Here is a 15,194-nt window from a genome sequence, read left to right on the forward strand (position 1 = left end):
GCCTCCCTCACCTTCTCCCAGAGGAGGTGACAGACGGGCCTGTAATTTGGTTCCATTCGCTCGACTGGAGCAACACCTGCCCCCCTCCCCTGGGACGCGAGGGTCTCATCCCAAACGAGACAAGAAGCCAAAGACAAATCCCGGCCCACATGCAGATCCGACGCAGAGAGGAGCGCGGCCGGCGAGGCAGACGCTGCCCACCACACAAGGAGCCCATCCAGGGACGCCCGAACTTCACACTAAACGTCACCCACAACTTTCAGTCTCAGATTTACACTTTTTTAAAAAATTAAGAGTTAGCTACTATTGCAGCAAGTGATAGTTCCTTCCACCACACCACCTCACAATAACACCAAGTGCCTGGCGTTAGGCTGTGTTGACAGCGAGGTTAGGAACCAGAACCAGGTATAAAGAAGGCGGCGATGGAGGTGTGCGGCTGTGTAGACGGCTGCTGGGCCGAAGATGGGTGTGCGATCCCGGAGGGGATCACTTTCTTTGTGTAAGGCCTTTAGTGCCCATATCTAGCCTAAATTAAGAAGGACGCTCATTTCTTTCTCCATTTAGTAGGAATTATGCAAAGGCACTAACCGCTAAGCCTTTCTGAGTATCTCCCGAAGTCTAAGCATCCTGGTCAGGATCCTCTGGTAAAAGTGACTCATCTGGATCTCCCGGAAGCTTGATCCAGAGCTTATATAAGGCGTGATGTCAGCACAGAGCCTTCTCCGGACACACGCAGAACCAGCCCACACGGAGGCCTCCCTCTCCTGCTCCTTTGCAGTCTCTGTGAAGTTTCGGACTCTCCGAGTGGCCTCAGAGGACAAGTCCACTGAGAAGGGCCAATCTCTAGTCCAGGGCCCACGCTGCTTAAGGGAAAAGCTGTTCTCATTTCCAATTGCTGTCGTTTATTTTTCTTTTCACACCAAAGAAAACTTACATATTTTTTCCTTTTATCAAAGTATTTGCTTTTTAATTGTATTGCCTTAGAGACTCATTTTCCCATTTCAATCCTAACTAGCAATGTGACCTAGGGCATATCACCTAACTTTGTGTCTCAGTGTCCTCATCTATAATTTAGGAATAGTAACACCTTCTACTTCACTGAATTTTTAGAGGATTAAGTGAGTTAATAATGGACAGTACCTCCCACAGGGTAAATGCTATGCCTGTTCAGTTTTTGCTGATGTTATTATTAGTCCCTAAGCTGCAGCCCAGGGTAGACAGTGTGGGGTCTTTGTGTGGAAGGCGCACAGGATTGGTGTGGAAGGCGCACAGGATTGGTGTGAAAGGCTTCTAGGTGGCTCTGCCCTGCAGGATGTTGAAACTGTGGGCAAGGCACTTAACCACTCAGGTCAGCTGAGCCCTCTCTACCAGGGGCCTGAGGGACTCACAGACACAGAATACACAACAGACCTCAAAGAGGGGCACCGGCCAGTTGTAAATGACCCTCAGGCCTCCAGGCTGCTGCTACCAGGGAGGTCTAGGAGGCCCTCACTCTGAAGTTCCCTCCTGACTTTAGTGCCTGACCAATGGCTGAAAGAGTCCACCTGATTTGTATTTAATCTTTAAAATCTGTCTAAATTGGGCTCTGGCAACATATCCACTCTAAATGTTCCAGCGGTCCCTTGTAGCTTCCCTTTTACCTGTGGCTGTATTTAGCCAGCACCCAGCTGTCAGCTACCCCAGCACACCCTGCAGGGCAGCTTTGGGCGGTGGAAAGGCTTCTGTGCTCAGAGGGCCAGTTTTCAAGCCTGCTCACCCATGATGGGTCAGGCGGAGGGGGATGAGCAGGCACTCACATGCAACGTGTGTGTACGAGCAATTGCCAAAATTTAGGAGGACAAGGGCTAAAATTTTAAGATAGAAGGAAAAGAGTCATCAGAGAAGGTGGGTTAGATCAGCTGTGAAAGTCCCCTCAAATATGCAAGTGCTCACAGGTGATTTTCAGGAAATACTGTTTGTTTTACTGTGATAATGGTATATTTGTTGTTAAAAGAAAAAAGAGTACTTATCTTTTAAGAGATACTTACTGATGTCTTCAGGGATGGAATGATGCGATGTTTGGTATTTGCTTCAAAAAGTCTTAAGGGGTAGTGAGAAAGACAGGCTAAGAAAATAAATGAAATGTACTTATTGTTGTTGTGTATATTTGAATCCATCTCACTATTCTCTTGGCTTATGGAGATGTTTTAACAGTTTTCCATAAGAGTGTTTTCTAAACTGTAATTGCTCAGAAAATTTATGCCAATTGATTTTCACTCACCAAGAAGTGGAATCCCACCTGAACTAAGGCCACTACCCCCTTTTGCAGAGCTCCACCCTCTAGCACAGGTCACCTCATGTCCCTCAGAGAACCATCTCCAGCCCTGGTTCCTTTTTGTCAATGCACCAGCTATTGTTCCACAGAGACATCTCTGGAGAAAGTTTTTTTCTTTGTCTTTGGTCAATGATCTTCTGTGCCTCTCTGGAAGACTGACTCCAGTGGCCTTTTATTTTCAGTTATTCCATCCTAATCCCAGGGGATCCTAAGAGGACCTGCCCCCATATACAAATCTACCAATCACACCACCTTTCTCCTGATTCAAGAGTCTCCTGAAATCTTCCCTTTTTCTGATATCTTGCTGGAATGATCAGCAAGGAGATGAAGAACTCCCTCCTGACCTGGAAATACTTATCGAAGTGAAGCAGGAAATTCCAACAGTTTCTGTCTCCATTATCTCAAGAATAATTAAACTGTTTAATTCATTGTTAAAAAGGTTGCCTGCCATAAATGCTAATATAGTGAGTGCTATTGAGCTCTTTACAAGCACAAGACATGTTCTAAGTACTTTACATGAATTAACTTAATTAATCCTCCTAACAATGCTACTGGATAGGTACTATATTTTCCCTATTTTACAGGTGGAAAAACTGAGGCACAAAATTAAGTAATTGGTTCAAGGCCACAGCCAGTTAGTAGGAGAGTGGAGAATTGAACACAGGGCATGCTTTGTCAGAGTCGGTGCTCCTGACCAGTCTGCTATAGCGCTTATCACAGCATTCTTGCTATGAGAAAAACCAAGGTAAAAGAGAAAAGGCGTAGACTGGGCTTTTATCATGAGTCAAGTGGGTCTTTCAGATCTGTAGATAACTCTACATGTGTGCATGTGGTGTATTCCATGGATCACTATTAACTTACCTAGGTTTCCTGTCTTACAAGACGGATGATTTCTGGCTGACTGTTGAGTATTATATCATATGCAGATGGATACAGTTGGTGGAAACCACAAATCATTAATATGTTAATGAATTAAAACTGATTTTAGCTTATCCTATATTAATTCCTGTGCATATCATAAACACAAATGTAATAAAAATAGCTCACATTTATTGAGCACTTCCCATGTTTTCCTATTCTGATAAGCACTATACATTATCCCATGGAAACCTCATAACATGCATTTGAGATTGGTACATATATTGTCCCATCTTATGGATGAAAGTGGAGTCTTGAGGAGACATAGTAACATGTTCAATGTCATACACTTAGAATAATTGGAGCCAGGGCCTGAACTTGGCCCCAGAGTCTTGGGTCACAAACACAGAAATGGGAAAAACAGGTGAATTCAGGAATAATGATGTACGTATCTGGGACTCAGAGAACGGAGCAGCTAATGCTTCTGAAAGAAACAGGAAAGCTTTGTGACGTTACATGTGGTTACATGTGGTCTGAGTTGGGTCACGGTGGAATCATCGGAATTTTCTGGGTAAAAAATAGGTTAAGGGAGAGCATTGTGAGTAAAGGGGAAGTAAGTGCAAAGGCCCAGATCATAAAAGAAAAAGACTTGGCCTCTCTGGGGAAGTGAGGAAACCCAATTTGGCAGGAATATTTAATCTCTGGAGAGTGGCTGAAGATGTCACTAGTGAGGGTCTGGAACAAGACTGTGGAACATTTCTATGCCTAGATTAGGAACTTGAATTTTATTAAAAAATAAAATGGACATTCACAAAGGAGAATGGCACACTAATTTTTAAAGATAGGTCTAGAAGCAGCGTGAGAATGGGCTGGAAGATGCAGAGGAGTGTGGATAGAGCCAGCCTCACCCATGTGGTGGTGAATGACAGTGCCCTGGCGGGGGAGCTGTCACAGGGCCACCATTAACCTATAGTGTTTTCTTGCAAAGTAGAAAAATGCTGCCCTTCCTCCAGATAGTCCAGCTTCAAGCCAGGGCACATGCATGACTTGGCATACAGAGCACAGGCTTGGTTTTGCCCCCTACTGGTCCCCTTGGTTGGGCAGCCGTGTGCACTGCAGACGCAGCACTCCTTAGGCATCGCATGAGCCGAAGCTTTCCCTAGGCACACGGACGGAGAGATGCAGTGCAGGGGCCAAAGGGGAGATGTGTGCATGGCACAGCTACCCATCTATAAAAGGACAGCTCTAGAGTATGATGGGCAGGGGCAGACACTTTGATAAACTGATAAACATGGCTTCTTGGCACTGGGCAAGCCATCTAATTTCTTTCAGCCTCAAATTCCTCATCCGTTAAATGGAGACAGTAAAAGTACCTACCTCACTGGGTGGTTGTGAGAATTACAGGAGATAATGCATGCAAAGCACTTTAGTAAGCATATAGTACACACTCAACCCACATTAGTTATTATTTCTACTACTAATACTGATAAATGAGATAGCACATCAAAGTATGGAAAAGGGTATTGGCTGTGCATGCTCTTAAGTTGACCCTCTTCTCCCCCTAAATTCTCTCCACCCCAAACATCAGTAAGAAAACTGGCAGCCAGAGACAGCAGTGAGGAGAGATGGATAAATCACAGCATCACAGAAGTTGGCTCTGCCTACTCACCTCATCATAGTGGTCTGGTGACATGTGTTCATGGGGCAGGGCCACTGGAGGGAGCCCCCCCAAATGGCATTCCTATGGGAAGCGGGTATTCCCTCCAGAGTTCCCCACCCCCACCCAGTCTCATTTCCCTCCTTACCCATTCCTCTCTCCTCAGTCGGCCCTTCCTTTACCATTCCATCCCGTCATACACTGCCCCTCCTCTTCCCCTCTCCCTCAAGAGGAAGGTTGTTTTGCCCCGTACTTTTGCCCTTGTTCTCTGGAAGTTTCTGGGCAGTGGTAGAAGTGAGGGGAAGGCCATCTGGGTGGAGAAATATTCAGCACAGGCAGCCTTGTCTGCTGGGCCAGCTGGGGCTATGCTTTCTGGGGAGCAGCAATGGCCTGGCAAGTTGTTGAGTGGCTGCAGGCAGAGAGAAGAAGGTGAAGGGACAGCAGAAAGACATGTGGTTCTGGGTCTGTTTGGGGAAAGACCAAGCTCGGGTAAAGGACAGGTTGGGGCCAGCTGCGGAAAGGTGAGTGACCTGCACAGGTTGTTTTGGTAGCATGAGCACTCAGAACATTTTAACAGGATGAGAAAAGAAAAGGCAGCGCTAGTAGCAGCAACTGTAGAAAGCTGGTCCAGCAGGCCTAAGTCTCTGGGCCAAGGGTACCAATGTATCTCCTCAGAGAGGCTTTCTCCAACAGCCCTCTCTAAAATGCTACCCAGCACCAGCATGTCCAGCCCCCATTCTCTATTCTTTACCCTGCTTTATTTTTCTTCATAGCATTTAGCATTATCTAAAATTAACTTTTTTTGCTTCAGTGTACTGCTTTTCTCCAGTAGACTTTGTCGCATGTGTTACTCTATTTTCAGCATTTAGAACAATGCCTGGCACACAGTGGGTCCTCAATAAACAATGGTTGAATGTAAGAATGAATGCTCACCATCATCATTCAAAGAAGAATTGAGACCTCACGGATGAGACCTCACGTCATTCAAAGAATAATCACTGTGTCTGCGCTACACTCAGGGGATGTGTCAGTCACCCTCTGGTCTAGCAGACTGCCACCATGCTTGTCTCTCTTGGAGGGTGTTCAGCAGCTTTGGATTTGAAATGACTTTGTGAAGATCCTCTCCTGGAATCACATGGACTGTGTAGCTAGGAAGGGATGCTGCCCTTTGTCCAAATTCCAAAGCAAAGGCCGTTTGTCTAGGGGAGTGTATCAATAGGTTCCTCCTACAGGTGAATGGGAGGACTGTGTTGGTCAGTTGGAAGTTGGGCCCCTAAACTGGGAAAGAGAGGCACTTGGAAGGTTTCCAGAGGTTAGAAGTTGACTTCATACCCTTGGCACAGGAGCAGGGCTAATTATTCTCTTCTATAATAGAGAGGTGCTATAAGAACTAGGAGTAGTTATCCCTCCACACTGCCTAGAGGTGAGAAGGCCTACAGGCGCTCATGTGTTTTGCAGGTCACAAAGTAACCAGCCATTGCTCTAGTGACCAGGACATTGTCCAGATACAAGGCAATGGAAGGTGCTGTTCTTTTTCACACACTAGGAAGTACTTTCCTACTACACACCTTCATGTAAGGGAGAGGATGAGGTCCTACCTAGTAGGTATCTGTGAAGCTGACAACAAGACACCTGGGTGAAAAGCGAAGAATACCAGCAATCCCACAGACATTTTATATGCATAAGGCCTAGCATCCATCTAACTGCATTTACTCTGAAACTTGATGTGATGTAGACTCACAGTTCATAATATTCTATATATGCATATGTACATATAGTTTTTAAGTCATTTATGTCTTCTGTTTGTAAGCAATATATTTCGCATTTTTATACTAGCCACAGGTTTTTGCAGATGTTATTCTTCGTATCTCAAGGTTGGTCCAGGGCTCAATTTTTTTTTTTTATTGTTTGCAGGTGCCCTGTCTTGAATCTGTGTACTGATTAGATGTTTAAGTATTACAACAGTAATAGACACCTTGTTCTTAATAAGTGCCGTGAGGATTGAGAGTCATCGTATCAGGGATCTTCTTCTCACTGCCATTAAATAGCTATGTGTCTTAGTGCAGGTCACTCCTTGGGCCTCAGTTTCCCAACTCTAATTTGAAGAGGCTGGGTTAGAGAGTTATTAAGTTTTCTTTTAGAGGCAAAGAATCCACAATTCAAGTAATATTTTATGTAAACACTATACTTATTTTCCTCATTGAGAGTAGAATGATCTATGTCACCATCATACGTAGGGCATCTATTTATGGGACTGATCCACGTCCAAATTTGACCATCAAATATTTCACTACATAAATATGTTGATGTTAAGATTTTGTTGTGTTTACCAGTTTCTTTCCAAGGAATTGAGTCCATTAAGATATTTCATGCTCGGCTAACATGTCCATTATTTTTAGACAGTGTGCTTAAAATAAAAGAGAGGACTTTAGTTGATACCTTTATTTATATGCAAAACAGCGCACCATTCATGAGATATGAAAAACTCGTCAGATAGAAACCAGATTATATCTATTTTCACTACAAAATATTGCATTATATAAAGCAACAGAGACACAAAAAAACCCTGAAAAAGACTAAAATCTTTGGATAGCAGATGTGGTTTTTTTTCCCTTGTCTCTAAAATACACTCCTTGTTTTAAGAGTTTCACAGCAGAGAACATGAAACATTTTCAGGTTATAGACTTTTCTTTTTGGTGTCACAGAGGAAAGTAGTTCTGAATTCTTTTTTTCTTTTTTTCCTTAGGAAAATAACTTAATTTCCTAAATTCATCACACGCACAAACATCACACACACAAAGAAGCTACTCTCCTTATAAACAGCTTGTAAAGGACTTCTCAGACATAACTACAGATAAGAATAACACACTTTTTAAAAAACTATAATAGTGAAGTGCTAGTGTTGCTGATCTCACAACAAAAGAACCTTTCAAGAACAAACATCTTAATATATAAAATATGTTTAGAAACAGGGAGAAGTGGGAAACTTGTTATATAAGTGCAATATAATTAGAGCAGAAAGAAAGACCACAGTATAATCTCAACAAACACGTAAAAAGTTAGACATAATTATTCCACAGGAAAAAGTGTAAACACTTGACTATAAATAAATTGGCACAGAGTATCCAAAGTAAAAGTATCACCACTCTGAAAAATAAATGTCTTGAAAAAAATACTCTACTCCTTCTAACATAAATAAAAATAGGTTGTCTTTTTCTAACTGCACCTATGGGTCCACATGTTTAAGGTCACAAATAGATGTTTTTGGATATATAAAGGGGCACTTCGCCTGCAAAAGCAATCAGATATTAAATTTTCCATTTAAATATGGATTTTCCTGTCTACCTTGGTGTCTTATCTTGGAGATAAAATCTCACCAAGCTCAAATCCTCCCACAGTGCGTCTAATCGTTCTCAATTTGTCTTTTTAACCTTACTAAATATTCAGGGTTTATTTGGATTCTAATATAATCTTTATTTTCACAACAGAAAGGAAAGTTTCCTGTCGCACCTTTCTGTGCCTTCCATCTCTACGGGCGAGATCCCTCCTCTCTCCTCCTCCCCAGTGTTTGGTGATTTGTCCATTAGAAAAATTCCAGATAGCCTAAAGTTATGAGCCTGCATACTCTGAACTTCTGCCCTCATTCTTTCAACACATTAAGATTTGTGGCGGATGAACGTAGGAGAACTCAAAGTCTCCAGTGGGTTAAAGCAACAACCCTTGGGGAGCCCCAGAGGTGGCTCATCTCGAGTGTCTCCACGAGGTTCTCCTGGCCTGAAAAATCCCCCCTGCGAGCCCCCGGGCTCGCCAGACAACCCCACCTGCCTGCATCGGAAACCTTCTCTTGTTGCCCTGCTGACCAGAGAGAACAGGTAGCGAGCTTCTTCCCCGGCCCGAGTCTCTTGAGGTGGCCGTCTCGCTGGACCACCGCAGCCTCCGCCACCCCAGCGGCGGCCACCCTGATCCGTCGCGTTTCGCGGACACCGGGACAGGCGGCCCCCTGCGGCGCACCCCGCCCTACACGTCCAGGACATGGTTGAGATAGGAGATGTAGCAGATGGCCAGGCGCAGGATCTCGATCTTGGAGAGCTTCTTGTCCGGGGGCAGCGTGGGCAGCAATTTGCGGAGCTCGGCGAAGGCCAAGTTGAAGGCTTCCACGCGGATGCGCTCGCGGGTGGCGTGGGCCGAGCGGTACTTGGCGGTGGCGCGCCGGCGGCGGCGCTTCTCCTCGCGGCTCAGCTGCTGCGGATGCGGGTAGAGGGCGGCCCGGCTGCCGCCCTTGCCGTCGCCCTCGGCCTCCTCCACCGGCTCCAGGTCCGACACGCTGCCCAGCACCTTGGTGTCCGTGCCGCCCAGGGACTCCGGATCCGAGTGCGCCGAGCTGGGATGGTCCGAATCTGCGGCTTGGTCCGGACTCAGCATCATTTTGGAGGCTGAGGAGGGGTCGGAAAATTAATCAGTAAAAGAAATCAGGGTCTTTTGCTGGAAGGATGGCGGCCGAGGCCTACCACACCGGCCCTCCCAGCGGACGCGCGGCCCACAGCAGGCCGGCGCGCGACGCTGGAGGGCGCCGAGAGGATCTGGCCCGAGGGCGCGAGTCCCGCGCGTCCCCATGGCGCGGGAGCCAGTGGGGACGCAGTTGACCCAGGCCGCATTCTGGACCCGACACCTCGACTTGCCGACGGCCACGGCGGGCCTGTGGCCCGGGGCCTGGGGGACGACCGCAGGCCTATAGGGTCGCGACTGGGTTTTTGTGCCTCTTCCGGCCAAATGCCAACCGCGCTATTCCGTCTCCCTCCCTTCGTCCCCTTCCCAGACAAACGAGTGATTCCGAACAACGAATACATCTGGGTTTTCATGGGGGCGGTGTGACGCGAAGTGAGCTTCTCGCCCCGAGGGCCTCTGGCGAAGCAACCGGGCAGCCGCGGCGCCCGAGGGCCTGGCGCTGGTCTGGGGTTGCGCCGGGGGCGCCCGGCGCTGGGATGCGGGCTGTCAGGAACCTCCATCCCGGAGCGCAAGCAGAGAGCCAGCGGCTGGGGGCGGGAAGCCTTCTTGGACCCCTCGCGCTTCTCCGAAATCATAAAGAAATGACTAAACAAACGTGGCGGAGCCTTTCAAAAGAAAATTGACTCCGATGGCCTTGCGGGCTCCTGGAGCACCATCTGTCACGCAGACAGCCACACACATAGGGGACCTAGGGACACGGCGACGTGGGATCAGACAATGCGCCCGGCAGTCTGGCGACCACCTTGCGGGAAAATGCCGGCAGCCGGGCCGCTGAGGGAGGAGAGGATGCAGAGGAAAGGGAAGAGAAGGGAAGGGTCCGGGGCGGGGCGGGCGGGGACGAGCGGGTGCCGAGCGTGTTGTCCCGGTGGGAGCTGCATCTCTGCAGGCAAAGTTCGGGCGCTCCCGGAACCGGAGCTCGGTAGCCCGCAGCTGTCGCCGGGTGGCCTGGCCAAGTCCGGGCATGTCGGTGCTTAGCCTTCCTCTAACTGTGCCCTCTTGGAAACGCCACCTGGCCAGGCTTCTCCGGGGCGCCTGGAGCATCGGCCCCGACTGCGCGCCTTCTGGGAGGGGGCCACTCGGAACCGCTGGGCTTCGGGGGAATTCGGGCTTCAAGAAGGGGCGCGGTAGGAGGAGAAAGGCCCCTGCGGGGGCTGCACGCACCGCCCCCCGGGCGTCGAGAGTGAGGACCCGGCTGCGGACTCGGGGCCCTGGCGTGGGCAGCCACAGCGACGCTCGGCGCGGGGGAAATCGCGTCGGCGACATATAGGAGCGTTTGCTTCTAGAGAAACAAAAGCAAGGGGATGCGTGATCGGTTCCCAGCACCTCACTTGCTGAGGAGCGAATTGGGCCAAAACAGCTTTAATTTCCCTGCGAGGAAATCAGGTCCTCTACGGCAAAATAAAAACAAATGATCCCAGTACTGCCTGTGACTCCCTACGGGCTTTTCTCGGGTACGTTTATGAGTAGAACAACTTGCATCTACACAGTCAGCTTGAAAGGGCAGAAATAAATAGACGAGTAATGGAAAATCACAATAAGCACTAAATAGTTGTAGTTCTGGTAAAAAGTTCCTGGGTTGCCCTCAAAGCATGTTAAATTCTCCTCCAGATCTTTAAAAATATTCATAAATAGTATGTCGTGTATGCGCTTTATCTCTTTAACTATGGAATGACCTGCATCTATAAATGCAGTATGAATAATCTAACTTATTTCAAGCTGAAAAAAATTATTTAAAGGAGTCTTACCTTGCAAAAGCCTTTTTGATAATCTGTTCTCCAATCTTTAGAGTTAAAATGCCAGGGAATAGCGAGGGGAGATTCCAGAAAATATTAAAAGCAGCAAATATTTATTACATTCAAAAATGAAAAAGCAGCTGTCATCTCGCTGGTGTCCGCAGCGAGGGACGATAATATCTCAGGATGTAGACGATATGAATGATTGTTCACTTAGTTGATAGATTTTTTTAAAAACGCGTTTTCCTTTTAATTGTTCTCAAACATTTCAAGAGATTCGTTGTTGATTTTTTTTAAACGATGTGTTGAAAAGTCTCGTGCCTTTTTTCCTCTTCTAGGTCTCTAAAAATAACAAAAGAGATACAGAGATAAACACAATCACATCGAAGGGCTGATTCCTCCACTTTCTAATAGCGCGAATAATCAATAAGAAAGATGGTTAAGATAAGATTCCTCTCCTATCGGACGCCTTTCCTTCCCCTAATACGGCTGAGCAGAAACTGGGAAGTGCAGGACAGAGATGTGATCTTGCTCAGAAGTGATTTTTTTTTTTTTTTTTTGAGATAAGGCTTTGTTCAGTTGATATCTCCCCAGTTCCCAGGAACACAATACTGTAACTCGGAGCTAAGGTTGCCTCTTCCTCTTCCCTCATTTACTTGTATGTTGTATAAATAGACACCTATTTTCCAGTTTCAAAGTCTTTCAAGGTTTGGTTGTATCCCCCATCCCCACCCCCTCCTCTCTTTACCTTGTAGCAAAATATATATAGTCAGTGGCTTGGAGATGCTTGGAGAAAGGTTGGTGAAAAGTAAACGTCTCCTGGAGTAACAGTGACAAGGAAGCAGAGAAAGACGGGAAGAGGGTGGGAGAGCCAGGGCAAAGAGGCAGAGATGCGTGTGTGGCTTCTGGGCTCTCCTGGTACCAATTGATTCAGCCTGGAGATGGTGGAAGAGATAAAGGCTTAGGAAGGGGGATGGAATTTTTCCCCCTAAATTGATATTTAATGGGAAATCCTATTGGACAGAAACCTGGACATGAGTCACTTAATTGGACTTGACATCTGTCACAGTGTGGGAGTTTTCACAGCCCAAATATTTTAGCAGATCAGATTCCCACTGAATCTGTGCCATAAAATATAACAGTTGAAAGCAGTTCATGATAGAAATCTTAGCCTCTAAACAGTCTCTAGCCATAGTCAGGCTATTTCTGTTTTCCACATTATTGATGAAATATTTAAGTGCAAATAAACAATATATTGACTATGAAAAAATTCCCTGGACATATTACAAAGCCATCACTTTCCCTTAATATTTAGAAAAATATCTGGGTCCAGAACAAGGAAATATATACTATATAAGATGCTGCAATAAACATAAAGTATTTAGACATGCAACAGCTAACATTTATTAGAGATCATTTACATTTTAAAAAATACTTCAGTAAGGTTTGATTAAGCATATTAATATTTTTGAGAAATGATCTGCTATAGACTAACTTATCAATAGATAGTAAGAAGCTTTCAATAGATTAAGCCATTGATGGAACTAGAAAGAGAATCCACATATTCAAGGACCACGAATGTGAGATCATTCTACTTTTCTGTACATGTTTGTTTTTCTCTCCACCCACTTATTCTTTCAAGCTGAAATATGACATGCTACATGTGTTGATTATTGCACTTCATTCTTGCCCATCTTAACGTGCTAATATTTTAACTGTGTGGCAGTGCTTGTGCTAAGGTGTAAACACAAATTACCAGTGTATTCCAGTACATAATGCCTTTGCCTTACATGATCCCATGGCCCTGAATTTATATATTTTATAATAAAAAATAAAATCTAGTTCAATTATTTTGCCATTTTATAAAGATACTCATAGTTAATATCAACTACATATTATTTGTGATTATTTGGGCTTGTTTTGCTCATACAAGCTTAAAGAAATAAAGAGCGTTATAGCCTTATTCCCACCTCCCCAGTTCCTAGGGGAACATTTGTGGAGAGAGGAGTCCTCACTTGCCTTCCTTAATTTTGCCCTAAAAGCAGATTTTATCACCAGGGGAGGCACATGGAGCAGCCCACCCCTGGGAGTGACCCTCCGGGTTTTTCATGGCTTCCACAAGTACTACTTGCCTTTGCCCACATTTTTGCTCCTTTGAGAGATTCCTGGACCAGAATGGGGCAGGGGTGGGGGAAAGGAGGGAGTGCCTCCACCAAATAAGGGCACCAACACTTCCCAGCCTTGCTTCTGCCTAACCCCAGCACAGAGATATATTTTAGATATCCCCAGAACGTTAAAGTGAAGACAGAAGCCGGCCCCATACAGGTGGCAATGGAAACAGGTGAGTGGATAAACACCCCAAGGTGGTGATGACGAAGGGAGAAGGGAGGTTTCCTCACTCTAATTAGGAACAGCCAATGCTAAGCATTCACACACAACCAGAAGTGTGCACACAGATGCACACCCACAGATACCTGTACCTCCTCCCTCTTTCCCCCACCCTTACTCATACAAGCTGGCTGGCTCTATTAGACCACCACACACCCAGACTGATGAATTGAAAAAACTTGTGAGTCTAATCACCATAGCTCTAGAGTGGGCAGCTGCTACAGTGGGAAAGGACCAGCATCTCTGGTTCCCCTGGTGTTGGGGGGTCATGATGGGTTGTGCATATCAGGGCAGGTCCAATTCTGCTATGGTGTGTGTTATACCAGACAAATTCTCTTTTATGTTCAGGCTTACTCATTCTACACCAGCAGCCAGCATACACAAAAATTAATACTTATAGGAGTAAGCCTATATAAACAGGTACACACTCAGATCCATACTTCATTATGCCTAGCCACACTGTCATAGACACAAACATGGATTCACATTCACACCCATGCATTCTTTCTTCCAGGAAAGCCTCCCCCTCCCCCATCCCTTTGCCTTTTCTAAGACCTCCCTGGCACAGATGGCCCCTCCTTCTGTGCTCCATAAACACTCCTTTCATGTCTCCCTTAGAGACTACATATTGTGTACCGTGATTCTTGGTTCTTGGTTACCACACTGGTCTCTCCCTAGGCTATGATGCTTCCAGGGGAGGTCTGTAGTTTATATCCCCAGCACTAGTGTCTGAGCTTGACACGTTATAGGTACTCAGTTCATTCATGCTGTGACTCCTTATGTACAGAGGTACCCTGGATATTTGTAACATGGAAACTCTTCCACCAAAGGACACCCATGGTTCAGTTCTATCAGTTTGCTTTCTTATAAAAATGAGAATAATAATACTTTACTTCTCATTTCACAGGCTTGCTATGAGACCCAATGTATTTGAAAATATTTCATAAAATACTAAGCACCATACAAATTATGATACTATAGACTATAAGCGTAATATTAAATAATATTATTAAATGAATGGGGAGGTGATAAGTAGTGGCTTAAAAAGTCAGACTTTGTGGCTCTGTCGTATGCTACCTGTGTGAATTTAGTTTTAAGTTACTTAAACCTTTTGGACCTTAGTTTTCTAATCTGTAAAATGGGAATAATCAAAGTATGCTATGTAATGTTGTTACGTCATATTTTTTTTTCTGAAGGTGAACAAGATAATCTATGTAAAGTGCTTAAACTAATGCCTAGAACTCATGTTCAGTAAGTATCGGCTATCATTATTATTGTTACTATTCAGTATAAATACATATTGAGGACCAGATATAGATTGACATAGAAAAATAAACATATCCAGATATACTCATCCACGTGTGTGTGTGTGTCTGTGTGTGTGTGTGTGTGTGTGTGTGTGTCTATAGCTCTGGTGGCCAAACTACAATGAGCATTTTCCATGTGTCAGACCTAGGTACAGTGACTCTGCTCATATAAACTTATTTAACCTTCACCACAAACCTATGAGGTAGATAGGTACTGTTGTCCCAATTTTGTGTATAAGAAAACTAGGCCATGGAATAGATGGCAATCTACTCAAGGTCATATAGCTAATAAATTATGGAGCTAAGATAGAGATTCAGGTGGTCTAAATTCAAAAACGACACTCTCAAACACAAAGTACTACGTTTCTGTGGTCATTGTATCATACACAGATATACTCACACAGAACTATTCACCAAAATGCATATGGCAA

The 15,194-nt window shown here is 45.3% G+C and overlaps 1 protein-coding gene across 1 annotated transcript; it reads right to left on the reverse strand.

The window, feature by feature from the left end:
• Window positions 1–7,261: 7,261 nt before the first annotated feature.
• NHLH2 (nescient helix loop helix 2) lies at window positions 7,262–11,996 on the reverse strand. Its single transcript, XM_012000823.1, has 3 exons — window positions 11,817–11,996; window positions 11,081–11,410; window positions 7,262–9,262 (listed from the first exon to the last, which is right to left on the reverse strand). The coding sequence occupies exon 3, from the start codon at window positions 9,252–9,254 to the stop codon at window positions 8,847–8,849; it is 408 nt and encodes a 135-aa protein (XP_011856213.1). The 5' UTR covers window positions 9,255–9,262; window positions 11,081–11,410; window positions 11,817–11,996; the 3' UTR covers window positions 7,262–8,846.
• Between the last annotated feature and the right edge of the window lie 3,198 nt (window positions 11,997–15,194).

The sequence above is a fragment of the Mandrillus leucophaeus genome, unplaced genomic scaffold, assembly GCF_000951045.1.
Source record: "Mandrillus leucophaeus isolate KB7577 unplaced genomic scaffold, Mleu.le_1.0 Scaffold64, whole genome shotgun sequence".
NCBI classification, from domain to species: Eukaryota; Metazoa; Chordata; class Mammalia; order Primates; family Cercopithecidae; genus Mandrillus; species Mandrillus leucophaeus.